This window comes from Cyrtonyx montezumae, unplaced genomic scaffold (genome assembly GCF_038088225.1).
Source record: "Cyrtonyx montezumae isolate F1298 unplaced genomic scaffold, pur_monq_1.0 scaffold_11, whole genome shotgun sequence".
NCBI classification, from domain to species: domain Eukaryota; kingdom Metazoa; phylum Chordata; class Aves; order Galliformes; family Odontophoridae; genus Cyrtonyx; species Cyrtonyx montezumae.
The window spans coordinates 2,748,451-2,770,280 of record NW_027071837.1 but is presented as its reverse complement, the minus strand read 5'-3'; the positions used below and the strand labels follow the sequence as shown (position 1 = coordinate 2,770,280).

The window sequence follows — 21,830 nt, the reverse complement described above, 5'->3', positions numbered from 1 at the left end:
TGCAGGCAGTGACAGAGGGAGAGCACAAGATAGAATGTGCTTTCAGTAAAACATTTATTATTTACTGTTTCAGTATTTCCTGTGGTTTCTGGATGTTGTGGCTAGGAGCTCTCACCAACAACTCTTCCATGAGACAGATCTGTACTCTCACAAATCTCATATGAACATAACAAGTAAACCACAATGAATCTCTCCTGGAGACCTGGCTTGGTCTTTGCAATACCTAAAACTCATTCTGGAACAGAGCTGTGTTGTGTAATCCCACCTGGCTGCAGGTAGCTGTGCTGGCTCTGTGCTCACAGCTCTGCCCTGAGTTCTGGTCCATGTGTGCCCTCAGCAAGGTTTCTCCCATGACAATCGAGGCCTTGCAGCTCAGGAATTTTTTGTTTGCTTTAATCCTCGAGTGAAGCTATTTTCTGGTATTTGGTGACGCAATGTTCCAGTGAAGAGAGGCTGTAGGTGTATTACCCAGAACAACAGGGCAGGTTTGCCATCAGCCAAGCAATTGAAGTTCCAGTGCTGAGGTAGACTCGTTCAGAGTTCTCAACCTGAAGATGGAGGAGTGGAGATGCCCACAGAAGGCATGGGCCTTCTGCTCCATCTGCATGGTCTGTGCTGTGTGCTGCAGAGAATGAGGGTATCCAGCAGCAGCCTGAATCGAGCAGTGTTTTGCAGCTGATGATGATCTCTCCTGGGGGTTTTGCCTAATGAAAAATGCCCACTGAGCATGGAAAATTTACTTTATTTACTTTATTTACCAACTGAGGAGAAGCTTGTGTTTTCCTGTGAAGGAAAAAGGAAGAAGAATTTGGTATTCATAACTGGAAGGAAAAAAGAAAAAGGCAAAATAAAATCTTGGAAGATGCACTTTGTCAAAGACCCATGAGCCTGGCCTGTCCAGGGGATTCAGCAACAAAAGCTGAATCTCCCTCCCATGCTGACACTTAGCAAGGCTATTGTTTAGAATAATTACTTGAGCGTCTTTTCTAGAAGCAAAGCCATGGTAGAGAAAGAGGCTTTTGTAGGGAACAGGATGCCCTGGCCCTGGCCCTGCAGCAAAGTGTGTTTGTGTGCCCACTGTCCCAAAAATGATTTGCCCACAGCTATTTGCACTAGGCTCGGTTATTCATTGTTTAGCCTATCCAACTCCAGGTGATTGATGTGGGACTTGATGTGGAGTCCCCCTTAGTATGGTTGTTCAGGATGGGGACTTCAGGGAGGTGATGCTGTCTGGACAGCTGAGCCTGCTGAGCTCTGCAATGGCCATGAGGCAGAGCATCAAGCACAGGTGGGTTTGCCTTGCAAACCTCAGCCGTGCTGTGGATGTGGCACTGGGCAACACGGTCACTGGGGATGGGTTGGTGGTGGGACTTGATGATCTTGGTGGACTTTTCCAACCCTGATGATTCTGTGATTCTATTCTGTGATTTGTGTGTGCTGGGAAATCAGAGCTCTGCACCTTAGAGAGAGGCAGCGCTGCAGTGTGTGCTTTGCAGCCACAGCAATAACGGGCAGCTGGGAGAGCAACTTTCTCCCACAGGAGCTTGACATTTCAACCTTTCTGCTTAGGGGAAGACTTACTGGCTTCAAGCAATCCTTTCGCAGTAATGCTGCATTTAACTCTAAGCATCTCCCTTCATGCACAATTTCCTTACTCATGCCATGTTGACTTCTTTCAAGCCTGATTGCAGACTGTGGGACTCAGGGCACAACCTGGTTGTTACATGTCACCTTCCTTGTGTCAAAGGGCTCAGTTCTGCCTCATGATTCCCATGCCATAAGCTGTAGCTCTACAGACTGCTTAAGGAAAGGCCTTAAAATGCCTTTTTGGCAGGAATAACAAAGGTGCAAAGAATGATGGAAAAGAGTGTCTTGGGGTGATCCTGGCATGATGTGGATTTTCCCAATAATGAAGTGCAGGTGGTGCTCTGAGCACAACATGTTTGAATTATACCAGGGCTTAGTTTTCCTTCTTGGAAAATGCATTTCTCTACCCAGCTTCCTTCCATTGATCTGATGAAACAAATAAACTCACGCAGCTGCTGTAACAAGGTATCTGAAGGCAAACAGGGTTACCAGGCAAATAGTGTCCAAGCTGTGCCTAATTAGTCCCTTGGGTACATCTTATTACAGAACAAAGCAGATGTCTGGGTATTGCATTGGGATCTGATCTGATCACTTGCAGAACTGCAGTCTTCCCTCTGCAAATCCCGATTTCAGAAGAAGCTAACAGTGAAATGCAGTATTTTTCATCTTATGAATCCCAAGGACTTTCACAACCAGACACTCAAAGCTCACCAAATAGTGGCATTATGTTCTAGATCCAAAATTAGACAGGATCTGAATGGAGATCCAAATCTCACTCTGAAACTGTTGGTAAATCCCAGCAAGCCATACTTTTGTGTTGAAAGGAAAACAAAAGCTTACATTGGTTGGCGTTGGTAGAGCAGAAACAAATCTGTCTTCTCAAATCTGCTGACATGTTTATTGGGATAACACGAACGAATGCACCATGCTTGCCAGTGCAGCACAGAGTGGCGGTATAAGACAGAAAATGATGTGAGAAAGGATGACAGAGTGCTTGGCAGCATGCACTGGGCTGCTCTTTGCCCTGCCTTCATTGTGAATTGCACTTCTGAGGAAGATGCATCCTAGAAGCAAGCCTAAAGCTGACTATCCATCTGGGATAGAGCAGTGGGGGAAGTCTGGGGGCAGAGATGGGACCCCTGCAGCCTCCAGCAGCCCACTCCCCAGAGTGAGAGCTGTCCCCAGAGCTCTGCAGCACTTTGTCCTGAAATGTTTTTTAGAAGCCTTAGAAATCATTGCTTCCCATTTGTTTTATTTCTTCCCTAGCATCTGGGCTCTGTATCAGCATTTTGGACAGAGAATTCACAAGGAAAGCAGCGGGAGCTAAGGATGAAAAACACCCATTGCCTTTTAGCCTCTGTTTGCTGGGAAAGTGTCTGATTTTCTTGGCAAATGCCACCAAGAGAACATTTGTGACAGAGTTTGCTCTAATGGACGTGAACTGTGCTGTGCCTCTTCGGCCTGTTGCACTCCCAGATGATTTCACCACTTTACAATCCAGCCCTTACGATAACATTTAACGCACACATGCTCAGCCATCAAGTGCAAAGGGGCATAAAGTCTATGGGTAACATTGTGCATCATCTCTTTGTAGCCTGTCTCCTCCCAAAAATGCAAGCAAATAGCACAATGGGCTGAGATGGTTTACTTTTCAGGATAGGGGGTACAAATGCATTGATACTGCTGATATGGTTTAGCAAACAGAGCAAAATGATGTGAGGTTCTCTCCTCATTCTTGTGTGCTGCAATCTCATACATTGTGCAGGTTTTACTTTGTCAGTTGTTTTTCAAAGCAACCAGCAACTTCTGGGAACGCTGAGCTTCAAAAAAGTGGGGAGGAGGGGAGAAAAAAACACGTTGAGCATTTCTATGGGTTAGTAAGCATGATTAACTCAAGTCAGCAAGAGTGAACCAAAGAGAGTTCAGCGACCAGAGTGAGCCAAAGCAAATTCAGGGCTAGGAGTACAGCAGATGATCAGTTGGGTTTTTGTATGACTTAAAAGTTTTATGCTCTGCATTCCTCTAAAAGCATGCCTGGCACAAACTGTGCTTCCCTTTCACCCGTTCCTTTGTACAGCTGCAGCCCCCATCCTCACTGTGCTCCAGGAGAGCCCATTGCTGCCGTGGGACAAAGCAGCACATTGGCCAAAGGAGCATCCACACACTGAGGTCAGCACTGCAGGAAGTGTAAGGCTGGTGTAGCTGCAGGCAGGGATGTTGAATGTCTTAGTGCAAAAATGAACAATCGAGTTCAGGCAGGATGTAGTAGGACCTCTCTTACCAGTCGCACCATGATACGAAGTTCCCATCTGCTACAGTTTGCTGAATGTTCTTTGAAAACCTTTTGAAGATTTCCCTTTGCTGCATTCAGAGCAGTACCTTGCAGTGCCAGGCAGCTGCTGGGGAGGGGTGGGCAGGTGGGTGCAGACAATGACAGTACTGCCACGGGAAGGGAACTGCCATAATGGCACATGCAGGTGCTGATAAGTTGTGGAGCCTGCTAAGTGTCAAACAGAGCTGAAGCTTGATTCAAAGTATGTAAAAGAATGTGAGAGAAGGCTGAATATCCCCCGTCTTGTCAGGACCTTTGTATGTAATAAATAACCTCTATAAAAATGCTCACTTGCTTTATTTGCAGCAGGGAAAGCTTCTGATGAAGCACAGTGTTTTCGTGAAAATGCTTCTGGTTCTCTTCAAGAGCTGAGGGAGGATACTAGTGCATCTCCAGAACATCCCACAGGTGACAAACAAAAGCCCCTTTTCCTTCCAGAAGGGCTCTGTTGCTCATCTGCATTGTAGGTTCACGACCGGATGTGTTTAATAGTGTGAATCAAAGCACTTCTGAACCTGGTGTCAGCTCCTTTGCACTGGGTAAAGCCAAGGCAACTCCACAGTCATAGCACAGCCATTCCTTGGGGCTGTTGGTGCGCTGCTGGGTAGCTGTGAAAACATAACTCAGTTTTCCAAACGTGTGGTTTAATGCTGCTTTTGCCGCATTTGGGTATAGGGATAGCAGCTGCATGCTGCAAGGAGCAGGGTGTGTTGGTTGTGCCAATGGGATGAGTGCTGGGGAGTGGTGCCCTGGAAGACCCAGGGAACAAGGAGGACTTTGGTACATGCTGATGTCCAGACATCCCCTGCAGCACTTTGTGACTCCGCTGTGAGAAACCCTTTGGCCGTGGTGGGCTGCAGAATGTCTCTGTCTCATCAGTTTCCTTCCCACTGCCCGAGTGTTCCAGCCCTGCAGGAGGAGATCAGAGTACGGATGTGTGACAGAGGAGCTTTGTGCCTGCAGCTGCACTGACACCCCCGACTCCTCAGTGAGGGTCCTTTCCCTTCCCACAGCTGTCATGGAGGGATTGAACACCCATTTTCCCCTCATGTACAGTTGAAGAATGCTGCACCAGCACCAAAGCATTTTCAAAAAGCTTTTCTTCCTCCAGAACCTGAGATCCCTGGGGAATCCATCCACACTTCCCTTGTGTTGAAGTGGAATTGTGTTTTTGTTTCTGGTTGTTTTTTTTTTTTTTTTTTGCTGTTTTTTGCAAAAGAAAAAGAAATTAAAAAATTCTGAACAGCTTATGGATCGATACAAAGAGAAGGAAATCAGCCCTGTTCCTGTCTCTAGCTGTTTGAGTTGTGTTCTCTTTCCACTGCACACAAGCAATTTCCATCGCCACAAGTGTGCAAATAAGGATACCTGACCTACAGAGAGCAAACCCTCAGCTGTGCCACGTGTCCTGCAGCCAGTGCTCACTGCGTGTCGTACCATTTGTTCTGAGCCTGTGCTGCTTGAGGATCCACGAGCTCCTGCAGTTGTTTGAGAAGACAGACTCCTAAGGATGCCTCAGCTCAGCCCCTCCTCGGGTGAGGTTTTTCACAAGCTCTTTTCCATCTAGAAGTGTTGTAGTAATGGAAACTGGGACTTGAGCACTGAGTGTTGCTCTGTCAGTTATTACAGAGCAGGCAGCTTGGAGGTACTGTACTGCAGTGGGATTCCTGCCTTTGCTCAGACCCAGGCATTTTCTGCATACCAACGCTAGCTGTGGTCAGCAAAGAAACCTAGGATTGGTTGACAGTGAGAACCTTTGAGCAAATGCACAGATGAATCACTGTGCTGTGCTGGCTCTGGGGTAGGGGAAATTCTACAGCCCAGAGCTGCTGCAGCAAGGATTAATGTGGTGCAAAACTAGCTGGTGTTGAACATTGCTGTCCTGCGTGGTGGTGGTGCTCCCTGCACTCCAGGATCCCTCTCAGTCACCACAATCCTTCATCCCATGGTATACCCCCATTATTCATGGACAGGACTGGGGATATCCTCATCCTGTGGGTCAGTGGATGGAGGGTGCCAGTGCCATTGCTCAAAGGGCACGGTGTGGGGAGGCTGTACCTTGTCCTCCTCCTCCTGCAGCTCAGCAGGAGGAGAGTTAATAGCTACAGCCTGGTGTGATTTAGAGCTGGGCATCTTCTTGTTGCTCTCTCTTGATTTTGACCTATAGAGAGAGCAGATCTCTTGCTTGTTGGAGTTATGAGCTTCTGCAACCAGTGTGGTCTGTGGTGTGACATAGTACATGGAGGGGGGGAAGAAAGGATGGAGGTCTCTAAGTGCTGGCAGCAATGCAGATATTCCCATCCACACTGAGAAGTGATTGTGGATTCATTCTGGTCTCTCAGTGTGCTTTGAGTGTTTTGGAGTCATGGCTCAAGCTCCAGACCTTGGGAGGTAGACTTAGAAATACGACATTCAAAAAATATTATTTTTTTCTTAATCTGATGTCTGAGATTTTAAGTTACCCCTGGGTCACGGTCTTCCCTGCACAATCACATTGTTGCAAATGTATTTATTAATATAGGCAAGCTGAGACTTTCACCTCCTGACCTGTCTCCAGGATCTGGGGCTTTACTGCAGCATTCACCATCACAGGACTTCCAGTAAAACCCTGTGAGCTGGCAGCAGTTCTGAGGTAGCTGGGAAGGATCTCTGTCAGGACATGGCTCAGGGCTAAATCCTAAGCCTTCATCTTGACTGGATAAAGCTCAGCTCTAATTTTCTGTCCATTTTCCCTCTGCATCTTAGTGCTTTATGTTCCCTACAAAAATGGTCAGGATTGATTGATTCAGATGAACAGATTTCAGTAAACAAGACCTGCAGCAGGGAAAAATAACCTTCTTGCAAATGGAATTGAATAGGCCATTGGTCAAACTCTGGAAGGGATTGTCCCGTTTCCAGGGAACAAAGCAAAAGCTTCATCCCCACCTGTGTGGGGTCTTGAACAGGGCATGGAGCAGGGCATGCTGCAGAGGCATCCTGTCCTTTGCTATACCATGGTGAGGGGCACCTATCCATTCAACCTGGGGGTTTAAGGATCTTTCCTCAGTCCATTGTGATTCTTTTCTCCTGGTTCCTGCCTGGTGAGTGCTCTGACTGTAGCTCGCTTTGTCCCAGCCCTCACAGGAGCTGTGGTGCCTGGGAAGCCATCTGTATCTTGGTTTTCTCTTCATGCATTCTGACTGTGACTGCTGGCTGAGTGCCTCCAAGGAACCCCTGAAACACAGCAACTGCTGCGGACAGCAGGCTGCACCTCCTGCGCCCTGGTGCAGGGCAGTGAGTTCATGCGTTGCCTGCCCCCACTTTGCAGCCATGCTGGCAAATGATGGCACAAGAACCCCTGGTGCAATGCAGGAGAGATTTCTGCAGCCATTGCTAAGTGCTGGAGGCACAACTGCAGCTGGTTCTTACTGGAGAGGACTGCAGGCATTTGGGGAGAGCAGCTCCTCTTTCTATTGCTGGCACATGTTCCAGCCCCCTGCTCCATGCCTCAGCTGCTGCTCTGTTGCCAGGATGGATTGGATGTGCCCAAAGCATTTCTATTCTTGAGGCCTCTGCAGCCGTGCTGCTCCTATTGCACTGCTCTGCCCTCTGCCTGGTGCTAGTGAGGCAGTCCTCAAACACTGGGAAGTCACTTGAGGCACAAATCCCTGTCACACAGCACTAAAATCAACAAGAACTGGTGAGCAGGGAAAGCTGCCTTCTCTCCCTGCCTGTTAAGTTCATTAAAGGAAGATTTAGCATCAAACCAAAGCACCCAGTGAACAGCAAGTACCTAACATCAGCATAAGGATGGGGAAGTCAGGTTCCTCGGGCCCACAGTTGCTCCAGGTGTGCTCTCTCTACATGTGCTTTGAGAACAGCTTCTGCAGAAAATGTTTGCTGGGAAGCTGAAATCTATGCCTGGAAACTTGTTTCATTAAACCAGCCTAAGTGTGTCATGCTATTTCCTACCCCAAATGTCTACTCTGGGTCCAAAAGCAATTGGAATGTTGGGAATTGTTAGGAAAGAACAGAAAACAACACAGAGCCCCCGTACAAATCCATCTCAAGTATCATGCTGGCTTCAGCCCTGCAGTCTCCAGCAGATGTAGCAGAGCTAGATTGCTTCAAAGGCAATCACAGCCACGGATCAGCTTCCAGAGTGCAGGCACTGAGCAACGCCGAGGCTCTGCTCCTGGAAAGGTGAGCAGAGGAGAATGCAGCACTGGTACAATTTTTGAGGGAATTATTCTTTAGTTTCAGTAGAGCAGCAGGAAGGGGTATTTTTTATGCCTCTTGGAGCAAACTGACTCCGTTGTCCCCTCCTGCTGTGTGTTTAGCATGATGGCTGTGAGTTCTTGCTGCTTGTAAGTTTAGTGTCCTTCTGTGCACATCCGCTTTTTGTCTCTTGCTTCATGCAAATTCACTGAGCCCTGTGGGGGAACCAGGCTAGAAAGAAAGCGTAGCTTTTATCATTAATTCCTTTATTTTAATTTAGTCCTTCGAAAAATACAAGGTAGGGATTGTTAATGAACATCTCATAGGAAAGGAATGTCGGGGTATGCTCTGAACACCCAGGGGATGCTGAACACAAGGACAGAATAGCTCCATGCCTTTGTAGCACGGTGTAAGGAGGTATCAGGTTGCCCTTAGCACATCTCCCATCGTTTGTCAGTACTTATAGTGAAGGTACAACTGCCATCAGGGCTGTTGTCATTTGTGACTGTATTTCCTGCTCATCTCCAGTGACTTGTATTTGCATGAAGAGATGAGCTCTCTTCCTCAGTTCATTAGGCTGTAAACCCGTTTGCATTCGTTTCGCTTCATACACACTCAGAGCCACCAACTGCTCCAATAGTTTTGCTGATAACATTAAAAGCAGAAGTAATAACAACCGAGATTTTACAAGGAGCCTATTTAAAACCTCTTGCTGCTTCAGAGGTCATTTGACCCACAGGAATGGCAGCAGGAGGTCGAATGCTGCAGTGATGCTGCCAAGGGGTGAGCAAGTGCTCACTTCCACACACAGAGAGGGCACCCAAGGTGGCTGTGCACCCCATGAGCACCATGCCAAGGGGCAGAGCTTGCACCCAAACCCTGCTGAAGGAGAGGAAGTAACTGGAGGTGCCATTTGACAAGTCTTTTATTCAGTGTATTGGACTCATACATCACTGCTCAATCAACCAGCTAGCAACATTTCACACATTCCTATAAAATCCACCCCAAATCCGGTCTCTTGTTAAAGATGCTCAGTGTAAAATGTAAAGCAGTCTATCAGATATTTACTTCCTTACTTACAGCTTAGGGCCCAGCAACAGGCTGTGCTTGGCACGCTCAGTGTTGGCTGCTGTGGTGGGCAGAGAATGGATTGGCAACTCATGTTTGATACCGGGCTTCATTAACAAGCGTCTCAACTCAGCTCATTAATTTCTCAGCCAAGTGCTGTGTAGCCCAGCCTCCTTCCCACATCCGCATGATTATGAATGGGTGGAGCAGCATCTACAAAGACCCCAATGCAGATCGACACAGCACTGGGAGCAAAGATTTGGGCTGAGGCCGCCCATCTGCTCCGTGCTCAGAACAGCAGGGCACTCCAACTGAGCCACCGGGATGGCTAACGAGGCAGGGAGAGGCACTCTGAGGATGGGGAAGGTCCTACACTGCAAACCATTGGGGACGGGTCCTGGCTGCACGCTGTAAATCAGGCTTTTAGGTGGGGAGTGCTGGAGCGTGTCCTTGGCACAGCTTGGCCTGGTGGGCAGGCCCAAGCTCTCAACGCTGTGCCAACCATAGGACAAGGCCTGTAGCTTCTCCCTTCCTGGGTGCCTGGCAGGGGGCCGGGGTGGACCCCAGCACCACAGAGCTCAGCACAGCCAATCTACCTCCACTCATCTCCTTCCACCACCTCCATGCCCCATGTCTGTCCCTGACGCTCACGCCGCCTCATCCCTGTCCTCAATCACTCGCTCACTGTGCATGGAAGGAAGTAGACAGCAGGTTTCCGAATCAGCTATCTCAGAGGGAATCTATCGAGTTTTATTGAGTGACCTGTTCCAGGGCCCGGGCTGCTTGCTGCCCGCTGTCCCCATGACGAGCGTGTGCTGCTAGGGCATGGTGACCGTCCGGCGGGCGCTGCGGGCTGCAGCAAAGCGCCTCTTATTCCTCAGCCCAGAGAACCTCTCATCCAGCGTCAGGCTGGTCTGCAGAGGAAAGGGAGAGCACATCAGTCCCGCAGCTCGTGGCCAAGCACAGCCGGGCTTGCAGCGGGGTATTGATTAGAGCCCATCAGTCGGGAGGGCGCGTCGCAGCCGGTTAGTCAATTAATCCACCCATCACACGGAGACAAGGAGCTCGACAGACTGTGTGAGGCTGAAAAACCTCCAAGCAGTGCCCAGCCCCGAGAGAGCGGGCGTCCTTGGCAAGAACAGGAGCAAGCAGATGGCGTGTGAGCACAGGGCATCAGGAGCAAACAAACCGTCCAGACAAGGAGAGCTGGCGACGAAGGATGATGGAGCAGGATTTCTGACCCGCCCCAGGGCTCTTGGAGTAAAACATGTAAAACGTGGCAATGAGAAGTCCTCCAAAGCAAAAAGAGAGCAAAGCCCAGAGGTGCTGCATGTCTCTGAGGAGGGGGGAGCAACAGTGGTGACATGGCTGGCCCCGGCCAGGCCCGCTCCCAGGGAGCACTTCTGTGCTCCGAGCAAGCACACAAATAGGACAAGAGCGACCAACAGAGCAGGAATAACAGGGATGAGTCTGTAGCTGCCAAACAGTCTTCTCAGGTGCCACCATTTTGATGAGCACCCAAGCCAACAAGGCCGCAGGGCTGTCCTCCTGGGTTGTGCTACATAAACCCAGCTGGAAGCCCCAAAACCAAGTGACAGGGCTCCTGTGGGGCGCGGGGTGTGTCCGGTCCCCTCGGTGCTCCTCTACCTGGTTGGCCATGGCACGGAAGTTGAACCTCAGCATCACCCCCTTGGGTTGGGGCTTGGTGATGCGTGGCGGGGGCCTCTGGCTTCGCAGGAATGGGCGCTTGGCTCCAGGCCTGGGGAAAAGCACAGGTGTGTGGTCACAAAGGGAGCTGAGGCAGGTGGCTCCCTATCATCTGCAAACGAATGGGGTTAAGGGAGACACATGTGCACCCCATGCTTCCCACAGTGTTAATCACAGAGATGCGGGTGAGTGCATCCTGAGAAGGGCAACAAAGCTGTGAAAGGCCTGGAGCTTAAATCTGATACGGAGCAGCTCAGGGAAGTGGGATGGTTCGGTCTGGAGAAGATGAGGCTCAGGGGAGACCTCATCAGTCCCTACAACACTCTGAAAGGAGGTTGTGGCCAGGTGGGGGTCGGCCTCTTCTCCCAGGTAACAGCAGTAGGATGAGAGATGATGGCCTCAAACTGTGCCAGGGGAAGTCTGAGTTGGATATTAGGAAAAACAACTTCTCAGACAGAGTGCTGATGCACTGGCACAGACTGCCCAGGGAGGAGGTAGAGTCCCCGTTCCTGGAGGTGTTCCAGAACCATGGAGATGTGGGACTGAGGGACAAGGTTATTGGGAATGGTGGGGGTGGGTTGATGGTTGGATTTGGTGATCCTAATGGTCCTTTCCAATCTTAATGATTCTACGAAGAGGTGCTCAGCAGCTGTGCAAGCTGAGCTCCAGCACTGCAGTTACCAGGGAACGTTCTCTGGGCCCAGGACCCATACCCACCCACCAGATCCTGCCCCAGCACAGGCCTGAGGCCACGCTCCTCCAGCCACGTGCCTGCGAGCAGCTCAGCACTGCTCCCACAAAGCCTGTGAGCAGCCGCGTGCTCCCACTTCCCCTTGCTCTGGATACCAAGCCAACCACACATAATTACTGTCTCCTTTCAGATACACCAGAACAAGGCACCATTTGCTCACCACTTTGAGGGCCGAACCATTAGTTCTGCGTTTATTATAAAAGAAGTGAAGCTGCAGTAACACTAAAGGGATTAGCAATGGCTTTTGTAGGGCTCCCATCCTAACAAATCAACTCATTTACTTACGCATTGGCCTGGCTTGCCTGGGGATTAGCCACAGAAACTGTCAGAACTGCTCCAGGGCTGGGTTTCACTTGCCACCTGCCAAGACAGCGAGATGTCTCCAGCTTCGATTCAAGCGTGAAAGAGCAAGTCACGTTCATTCTGTGCCTTTGTCTCCAATTACCTTCTCATCCTTGGTGGTTTCCCTTCTGCATTAGCATCCATTTGCTGTGAAATCAATTACAAAAAGAAAATCACTTAAATAATTATCACTCAGAAACAGTGATTCCTTTTCCAGTGTTTTGTTTGGTATATTTGAAAAGTGCTTTCTCTGTGTCATCATGAAACTTGTTATTCTTGGGTTTCTTGCTGCATAGGCAAAGCAGCTGGCAACCATCAAGAGAGTTATTTTGGAAGCAAAGATAAAACTGGGCAGGGGCTGGTAAAATGGCCAGAAGTTGCGCCGGGGAAGATTTAGATTAGACCTGAGGAAACATTTTTTTTCTGAAAGAGTGGTCAGGCACTGGGATGGCCTGCCTAGGGAGGTGGGTGAGGCACCGTCCCTAGTGCTGTTCAAGAAGCATTTAGATGAGGTGCTAAGGGATTGGATTTAGTAGTTGGGTAGGGATAGTGATAGGAGGATGGTTGGACTAGATGATCTTGTAGGTCCTTTCCAACCTTATGAACCTATGAACCTATAAAAACTGAGGGGCTGTCACCAGCAGCAGGGCATAGAAGAATGCCTCTGTACTGACCCCTCTCTGAAAGTAGGCTTTGGAGAACCGCTGCTGCATCTGCTTCTGCTGGAAGCCTGGTCCCCTGTTCAGCACGAAGGGCCTGAAGGGTGGGAGGAGAGAAAACAACGGAGGTCAGCACAGTACCAGCTCTCTCCTAAGGTTTAATGTTGCAACACCTGTCTAAGATCGGTATGAAAAGCAATATGAGAAGCAAATGAGGATTTTTGTGACCATGTTCAGCCCTACAGGTTTTTTCTGCCAAAAAAGGATTTCAGTGAAACGAGTTTTTCTGCTTGAATGAAAGGGCAGCTTGTTTGCTTTGAGCTCTTCTCGTCAGAAGAAAAATGATAGAACAAAATCATAGAAAAAAAAATCTGGTCAGAAGGGACCCCTGGAGGCCATTCTGTGGCTTTGCCCAGCTCTGCAGCCCCACTCACGGTCTTCCCCTTGGGACAGAGCCTGTGCTTTCTGCTTTCATAAAAATAAAGGCTACATCTCCCTTCCAAAGTTTTCCCCAGAGTGGCAGATTAGACGTTGAACACAAATAGAACAGTCACATTCTTTGTGCTCACTAAAATCCAGTGACAGATTGACTACTGGCCTTACGAACACAGGGCTGCTTTGTGTCCAGGTGCTTTCCAAACACACCCAAGGGCGCTCCTTTCACATCACACGAGCACACAGCTGACTGAGATCAGAGCCACAGGGAACTGCTGAAAACCAATAGTGACCAACACTTACCTTCTCCCCGGGGTGCTGGTGCCGGCAGCGGCTGCTCTGAACCTCCTGGGGCCTGGGGGTGGCCGTCGCCGTGCCTCGGGCTGCCCACTGCTGCTTTTGGTGAAAGCATCCTCACTCTTGTTGCCCTGGAAGAGCAGAGACAAGTCAGCAGTTGCCACCTGCACTGATGCCATGCAGGCAAAGACAAAGCAAGAACGGAGCAGGTTGGGAGAAGTGGCAGTACTGCACTGCTCATCGAGGCGTTGGGTGCTGCTGGTGGTTGTGGCAAGGGGGTCTCATCTCTGTGCTCTGCATTGCCATATTGCCATCCACAACAGCTTTTTCCTTCGCAACTTCTGTGGTCTTGCAGCAAAGACTTTGTTATTTTCTTAGAGGGAAATGGATTCCCCACCAAACCCGGTCTCTGCCACGGCATTTGGCAACTATAGTAGGAATATTTCTACCAAGTAGCATTGTTGTACTCTCAGCTTTTGAATTCGTGACACAGTGTTGTCAACAATTGGAAGATGTGCTGCAGTTCCTGAGCATGACATAACAAGTTGGATGGAGAATGTTTCATTGCAACGCTACAGAAAAATTAGTCCATGAAGCACAAATCTCACACAAGCAATGCATTACAGCCTTGCTCAGGTTTGTTTTCAGTCATTGACTCTTTCTTGGACACACATACATTTGTTGCCCTGAAGCATGGGGCACCTCAGAAGTCTCTTGGCAGCAGCACAGTCCTCCCATACTTATACACACAAGCACATACTCATCTCAGTCAATTTCTGTGGGACAACCACCATCACTGCTGCTACCCAATAACTCAGATGTGTTTCCACATCCTTCCCACTTGGTTTACTCCTACAAAAAAAAAAGGAAGCTACCATAGAATTATGCCTCCTAGCAACTGCTCATTGCTTTCTGCTAATATCCAGCCACACTTCATATATATATGAGTCACTGCAGTCATTATTTTCAAGAATAACCACATTCCAAGTGCATGCATGCTTAGTTTGGGGTTCTCTGCTTCACACTTCCTGGACACAGCCATTAAGAGTGCCATCACCATTTTGGTGTTTCCAAAAGCTCACTGAGCACATGTGACCTCCTCATTGGGTGAGTTTCTACAACCTCTTCTCCCAGAGGACCGTCCATTCACTCAATTTCTACCTTCTCCAAACACCAAGCCAGCTGAATCTTAGTGATACTCAGAGAGAAAAGCTGGGAAAGGTGTCAACTTATTCCCATAACATCTGATTTTATGTCATCTCCCTTCCCTATTATCTAAAAGATAATCCCATGTCATCTCTAAATGATAACAGGAATATGAGGATGACAGGGAATTGGGTTTTATGGCAATATTTTAAAATATCAAAAAAAAGAATCTTGGAAGGACTTTTTTTCTTTACACCCATAGAATCATATGCAGTAAAAAAACAACCGTGCCAAGTCTTAAGCTTATAAAACCAATGGGAAAACTGATGGCTTGCACGCCTATGTCTGTGCTCACCTATGCATACAAATGCTGTGCATGGGCACATAAAAGACTGTGCCTGTGCATTTTTTATGCAGATTGTCCTTAGGGGTGAAGGGGGACCAGAAAACCCAGCCAACCACGACATGACATTTTGGGAAGTGCTGCACTTCTTTCCTCCCTTACCTCCTGAGCCGATGCTGGGCGATTTAAAGGGCTCACTCCACTCAGTGCAGCAGCAGCTCTTCTCCTGGGGCCGGGCAGAGCATTCCTGAATTGCCGTCGGTTGTTCTGTTGTTGTCCAAATCCTCTCCTAAAACGGTTGGGTCCTAAGACAACAAACAGCTGTGTCAGTGACCTTCAAAACTCACGTCAGGGTTCAGTTTTGGAAAGGCATCCGAAGTTTGCCTTAAGATGACACAAGAGTATCTCTATAAACAGTGCAACAAGAATTACAGTAATCCTGAAAAGGAAATCAATTTAGCACAATATAAAATGATTTCTCTTTCCACGTCTCACTCCCAACATTTTCACAATCCATGGGACTGACAAATGCATCATTTGAAAAGAAAAGCCTTCCACAGTCCTGGCTGCTAATAAAGGAGGAACACTCGCATCAGGAAAGCTGTCAATCTCTTGTCAGGGCTCACATTGCCATGAATTAACTGTGAAATGGAAAAGCCTTTTCATACAGATACACAGTGACTCAGATACCCACAAGCCAAACCCACAGCAGTCAGAGCAGCTCCGGGTGCCCACACAACTCCCTCAGGGAGGTCCGGCCCACCGGTATCTATTTTCTTTCAGCCTGACATACCCTTACTGCAGAGGATGAAGGGAGTGCCTTCTGCTCCTGCTTCATCTTAATGCACTATGTGTACACTGAAACCTCTCATCTCACATTTAACTTTTCCCCCTACGCCTGTTTATGATTTCTAAGTGTTGCTGAAGCATCGAGTGAGAGGAAAGCACTCAGAGCAGCACAGTGCATTAAAGCCTAATTACTCCATAAGATAAACTTCCGTATCATAATTAAATAGCCATTTTCCAAGGTGCCCCATCAGCAAAACGTGCACCCCCCCCCCCCCCCCAGTGGGGTGTATAAATCAGGCGAAAAGCAGTGGGCAGTAACCATGCATTAAAACCCCACACCAATAAGAACCTCAGAGACACAGAGCACAGGACATTCGGATGCATGCATTGATCCCATTCCATCGATTCCTACGTTGATAATGACTTGGAGCAATTAGAAGTGAAGTGTTGTGAGGAAGCAGTGACACCGCTGTCAGGGGGATGGCAGCAGGTGATTAATGAAGGCTAAAGCCCCAGGGCACAACACGTTGCTCCACAGCTTGCTGACACAGGTTACAAGGCAAGAGTTAGCATCAGGGTTAGCATTAGGGCTAGCATTAGGGTTAGGGTCCTCTTTCAATGCAGCATTTTCTTTCCAGCAAGAGACTGAGCCCATCTGTGGGTATCCCACCAGCACAATGGGAGGGGCAGAAGCACAAGGCAACCCTGAGCAGCAAAGCACACTGCTATCTGTCAGCTCCTATTAGGGAGCTGAAGCTCAGCAGTGCACCCAGGCGCATTACACCCCATGGAGATAACTGACTGCGAGGCCAGCAGCTCCGAGGGCACCCTGTTTGTGCCAGCTGGGGAGCAGTGCCTCCTTTTATGTGTGTCCTGATGTGTGACATGCAGGAGGCTCCATCTCTGCAAAACACCTGGCAGGTATTCCTGGGCTTCCTCAGCCTGCACAAGAGGGGCTCCGGGGAGACCTCCCTGTGTCCTTCCAGTACTTGAAGGGAGCTTATAAACAGGAGGAGAGATTGATTTTTTACATGCTCTGATAGTGACAGGACAAGAGGGAATGGCTTTAAACTAAAAGAGGGGAGATTTCAGTTAGATGTTAGGAAGAAACTCTTTACCCAGAGGGCAGTGAGGCCCTGACACTGCCCAGGGCCATGGGTGCCCCATCCCTGGAGGTGCCCAAGGCCATGGGTGGGGCCCTGGACAACCAGATCCACTGGGGGGCAGCCAGCCCACAGCAGGAGGTGGAAATGGATGATCTTGTCCATTCCACCATAAGCTGTTCTGCATTCATTAATCAAAGAGCACTTGACTAAGATCCCCCAGTGTCAGCAGCTGAGGAGGATGTACCCCACCTAGGTGCAGGCTCAGAATCTGGCGTTGAGCACACATCTGAAGGCCAGGAGCCTCTCTGCCCAACAAGCCAGGCTGGAGAAAAGCCCTGAGCCCCACTTCTCAGAGGAGATTTGAAATTGGAACTTCTTGTCATTAAAAATCATCACTCCCCCTACCCCTGGGGGGATGGTTTAAGCCAAATTCCAGGAAAGATAAGAGTATTTTGCTTGCATGAGTTCTCTTGCTGTTTCCATCAGCATAATACCTTCCCCATGCTCTGTCATTGCTGTGCTGTGCTGTTCCGATCGGCGTTTTGATAACAGTTATCACATCTCAGCCCACGAGGGGCTGCATTTCAGCAGGGACTGAAGTGGAATGAGCCCCTGGAGAATTATGGGCTTAATTCCCGGCCATGCTGAGCTGCCTAAAATTGCTCCTGACATCAGCTCCGCACAGCACAGTGAGTCCCTGCCCTGAGCAGGGCTGAATTCAGGCTTGGTTAAACCTATTAAATACTTAGACTAGCAAAAGTTCTGCTTTCTAAGGCTGGCTACAAAAATAGCCCACATTTTGTTCGATTCATTTGACTTCAGAGTGCAGCAGAATATCAAAACCCATGTTTCCTTTCGGACAGAGAAAATCAATTTGCGAAGGGGAATTATCGGCGCCGTTTTGAACTGGGACAAATCTCAGCGAGGCAATGTGTGGCAGAAAGCAAGAATGTGAGAGTGGGAGGAGGATCTGAGGCAACTGGGAGCACTCCCAGTGATCCTCCCGTCCTCATGTGCCATTTGCACTCGAGGGGATGAATGCAAGAGGCGTCGCTGCAAAATGTCACTAAAATCTTCAGCGAGGTGAGTCAGCAGCCAGGAAAAAAAGGCAAAAAAGAAAAAATGTTGATAAACAAAGACTGCATTTCGTGCAGCAGATCGCTTTAGTCTGGAAGATAAAAGCCAGTGGAACCAAGCAGAGATTAGTGTGTAATCACACAGTATTATAAAAAAACTCATCATAAAAATAGCACGGTTGGAGAAAGTGATAAATTAGCTCCAATAACGGAGCTATCAAAGACAGTTACTGAAGGGGTAATTTAAATGTGTTCTGGGAAAAAGAGGATTCAGAAGAGGCATAATTAAAATATGCAAAGCCAAAGGGAATAGAGAACAGATATTAAGTCACTTTGAATTAGTAATTCATGGGAGGGTGGAAAGGAGAGAAATGGATGGATTCATGCTCTGAAAGGGCCCTGATATTCTATTGTTGTGGAGAGAAAAGCTATTCAGCACCCAAGTACATACTATGTGCACACAGGAATTAGATTGGAGAAGGATTTAGGAGCTGATTTTTATCACACAAAAGTGTTTTCCAGGGCAGTGACGAAGCTTCACAGAATCCCACAGAATCACAGGGCTTGGATTCCGGGGATCAGCCAGTCCCATTGACTGCAGCACCTCTGATACCTATAATGAGACACCCCCTCCATCCCATGGCACTCCTGTACCTTGCAAGTTCCTCTGCATCCAGGCACGGAAGCGGGGCCGCCCGAACCCATACGCCAAATTCCTGTTCTTGGTCTGCTGCCTCCGCCCATCCCCTGCGGCTTTGGCGTCTGTTTGCTCCTTCCTGTGGCGCTTGATGATGTCATCTAAAAATCACAAGGACAAAGGGGAAATTCGTAAAAGCTGCGCTTTCCACCAACTTCAATTTCCATTTTTGGTGCTCGGAATCGTCCGCAGTGAAAACAGGGCTGGTGGTTTTGTAAGCGACGCTGCCAGACAATGAGAGATTAAGCTCAGCTAGGAAAGCACAGGCTCCTGCTCACTGGAGATTAGAGTGCAGTGAATGATGCGAAAACATGTCACCATCCAGCATATATGCACTACACACAGAATGGGGATTTCAGACCTGCGTCCCACTAAGGGATTCAGTCCCCAGGACTGCCCACATAAAGGAAGGGATATTCACATGGGCACCAACACCCTGTGCTCTTTGGAAAACATCTTTGGAGGAGGCCTGGTTTGGGTGGTGATCAAAGGGGGGAGAACGGGTAGAAGCACCAGAGAGCAACCCTGCCACATGTGGGAGCCCTGATGCACAACCCCTACAAATGCCATCTGTGTGCTGTGCAAACACTGCAGGGTGAAAATCTGCTCAGCCCCTGAATTTCTAAATGGGAAAACCAAGGTTGGGCGCAGGGAAGCAGCCTCACTCATACAAGGGCCCTGCAGACACTCACAGTTCATCACGAGCGATGGTCTCCTTTCAGTTCCCATCTCCCAAATGCAACACAGCTATGGGCATGATCAGATCAAATGAATAGCACAATGAATATCAGAAGCACTTTGTATTTTAAGTGTCACAATCTTCAGCTGACTCTTGAATTTCTCTCCTTTTTGGGTAGATGCTGCTTCTTAATCACTCCGTGGTAGCCCCTCGGTTCCCACTGAACCAGTTTGAAATCAAGGGGGTCATTAATTCAAGCTGTTCTGACGAAGAGGGATGGCAAAGGCAAAGTAACATCTCCCCATCAATTCATATTTTCCAATAAATCCATCTTTTAACCTCAGACTTCCTGGAAAACGTTCAGTGAGTAACAGAGCTGCATCTATTGAGCTCCAAGCAGAATGTTTTAACTTCTGCCAAATTAGGGAGGAAAGAAGCATCCCAATCAGGCTTTTTCCCAGGCAGCAGCGACTCCAGCTCCTTAATGAACCACCAGAGTGGAAGCACAGAAGTGCCATTAGCTTTCAAAGGGCGATTATCACAAACAGCACATCTTACCTCCAGTGCTTGTCACCTGTCATTTTCTATCAAGAAAATCCCATGTCCAAATTAATATAAGGCCCAGGGAAAGCGAGTGAGAGCAGATGTAAGAATAAGCTGCGTGACTGCTTTTGTGATTTCTCTATCAAATCTGCCAGGAGGAGAGCACGTTGGGAGAGAGGCTGAATTGGGAGAGAGGCTGCACGTTGCTCTGGGTATGAATGTGCTAATGTTCCCAGCTAAGTGTGCCTCTGGGACATGTGCTATTTGGGGCACAGGCTGCTTTGAAGCCTATCGCCTGCAGCCCCTCCTCTGCAGAGGGGTCAGCAGGGTGGGCTCACGAGGAACGGAGCAGAGCCAGATGCTTGGCTGCCCAATCCCTTGCCTTCCAGCACTGCAGGTATCAATCGTTACCATGACTTCTCCCATCAGTTTGATGGAGTTAACAGAGCAGTGTAAGAGGTTACTAAATAAGGGATCCTGGGAGGTCATTTAAGGTACCCCTACGCCCTCAAGACAGAATTAGATCTTCAAGGGTGGCAGCACCATGGAGAAAAAAAATAAATAAATGAAAAATTAGGGGCCAGACCAACTCTTGCCATAAATCTTCATGCTGCCATTAAAATAAGTGTGCATCAGCACCAAGAAATCTGTAGAGAAAATGTTCTGCTGTCCCCAGCAAGCAGCACATCACTGGGAAGAAATGACACACGGTTTCTGTTAGGAAGCAAACCCAACATTAAGGCATGCTGGAGGACTTTCCTTCCCCGGTGATGTCAACACAATGATCCGCCGAGATCTATTGCCCCAGCCCTTGAGTCCAGGCCCTCGGAGTTCATAAAAGGGTGGTTGTTTGTGCACAGTTCACATCTCTGCTGCCAGCGGAATGGCGAGCATCACGAGCAGGCTGCTATAAATAGCCGCGCACCCGAGGACATGTCTCATATCTTTATTTCAATAGAGGCTCATTTACGTAAGCCTCTCCCAGCCCTCTCCGTGCTCTCCCCTCTGAAGTTATGGGGTGCTGCCAGAAAAGCACAGAGACAGGGCTGAATGCGTGCTTCCTCCCAGTCCCACTGCTCTGCCTTTCCCCGCTCCCTTCCCTCCCTGGGCTGGGAGCCCCGGGGGCCCCGCAGCACACCCCCTCCCTCCCCCAGCACCCAGCACCCCGCATCCTATTTCCCAGCGTAAACCTCGCTGCCCCAGAACCCCCGTCCCGGAGCAGCCCCGCTCCCCATCTCCGCACCTACCCAGGGACATGTCAATCTCCTCGGCTCCCGTTTGCGGCCCCGCTGCGGGGCTCGGCCCGGGCTGCGGCTCCACCACCTCCATGGGCTCCGAGCGCGCAGTGCCGCCGCCCCGCGCAGCGCAGCGCAGTGCGCCTGCCCGGAATGTGCCCGCACCGCCGGCAGCACCGCACCGCGCGGCCCCGGCCCGGCACCCCGCCCCTGGCCACGGACAGCCCGACCGCAGCCCCGCAGCATCCCTAGGACCTTTATCCCACGGGCATCGCGCCCCGTAGTATCGCTGCGCTTTTTTCCCGATCCCGTTCCTCCAGGGTTTATGACTCCCTTTGGAAAAAAAAAAAAAAAAAAATAGGTCGTTTCTGAGAGATGCGGAAAAACGAATGGCTCGTTTTGAAAACGGGGAAGATCGGATCGTTTGAGCAGAGGAGGCACCTTTGGCTTCTTGCTCAAGAATGAGGTTTGTTGTCCTAAGGGTGCCAGCACTCATGCGGGGTTGGTCCCTCAGCACCCCCGGATCGCTCACTGATGGGCAGTACTTCGGGGGGACCCTTCTGCCTCTGGATCACAGCGGTTGTGGCACTGCTCCCTGAACACACAGCGGCAGCCAAGCAGCCTTCTTCTGCTTTTAGTCAAAAAGAAGAAGGGGAGAACAACCACTCCTCTTCCAAAGGGCTAGCGGGACTATTAAGTGAAGAGCATCATTTCCCAAAGCTTCTGTACTGGGACATTAAGTGAAGAGCATCATCTCCCGGAGCTTCTGTACAATTGCTCTGAAATAACCTTCCGCACTGCACACATAATGAAGACCACATGAGTCTCAGAATGAAGTCTG

The 21,830-nt window shown here is 49.2% G+C and overlaps 1 protein-coding gene across 2 annotated transcripts; it reads right to left on the bottom strand.

Moving 5' to 3' along the window:
* Positions 1 to 9,896: 9,896 nt before the first annotated feature.
* Positions 9,897 to 21,125, bottom strand: LOC136044231 (UAP56-interacting factor-like). 2 transcript variants are annotated; one of them, XM_065729416.1, is made up of 9 exons: positions 21,002 to 21,125; positions 18,490 to 18,633; positions 15,027 to 15,169; positions 13,382 to 13,506; positions 12,659 to 12,740; positions 12,088 to 12,131; positions 11,928 to 12,002; positions 10,832 to 10,943; positions 9,897 to 10,098 (listed from the first exon to the last, which is right to left on the bottom strand). In XM_065729416.1, the coding sequence occupies exons 1-9, from the start codon at positions 21,081 to 21,083 to the stop codon at positions 10,003 to 10,005; spliced, it is 903 nt and encodes a 300-aa protein (XP_065585488.1). In that variant the 5' UTR covers positions 21,084 to 21,125; the 3' UTR covers positions 9,897 to 10,002. The 2 variants fall into 2 exon arrangements, with proteins under 2 accessions (XP_065585488.1, XP_065585489.1); XM_065729417.1 differs by lacking the exon at positions 21,002 to 21,125 and adding an exon at positions 19,225 to 19,283.
* Between the last annotated feature and the right edge of the window lie 705 nt (positions 21,126 to 21,830).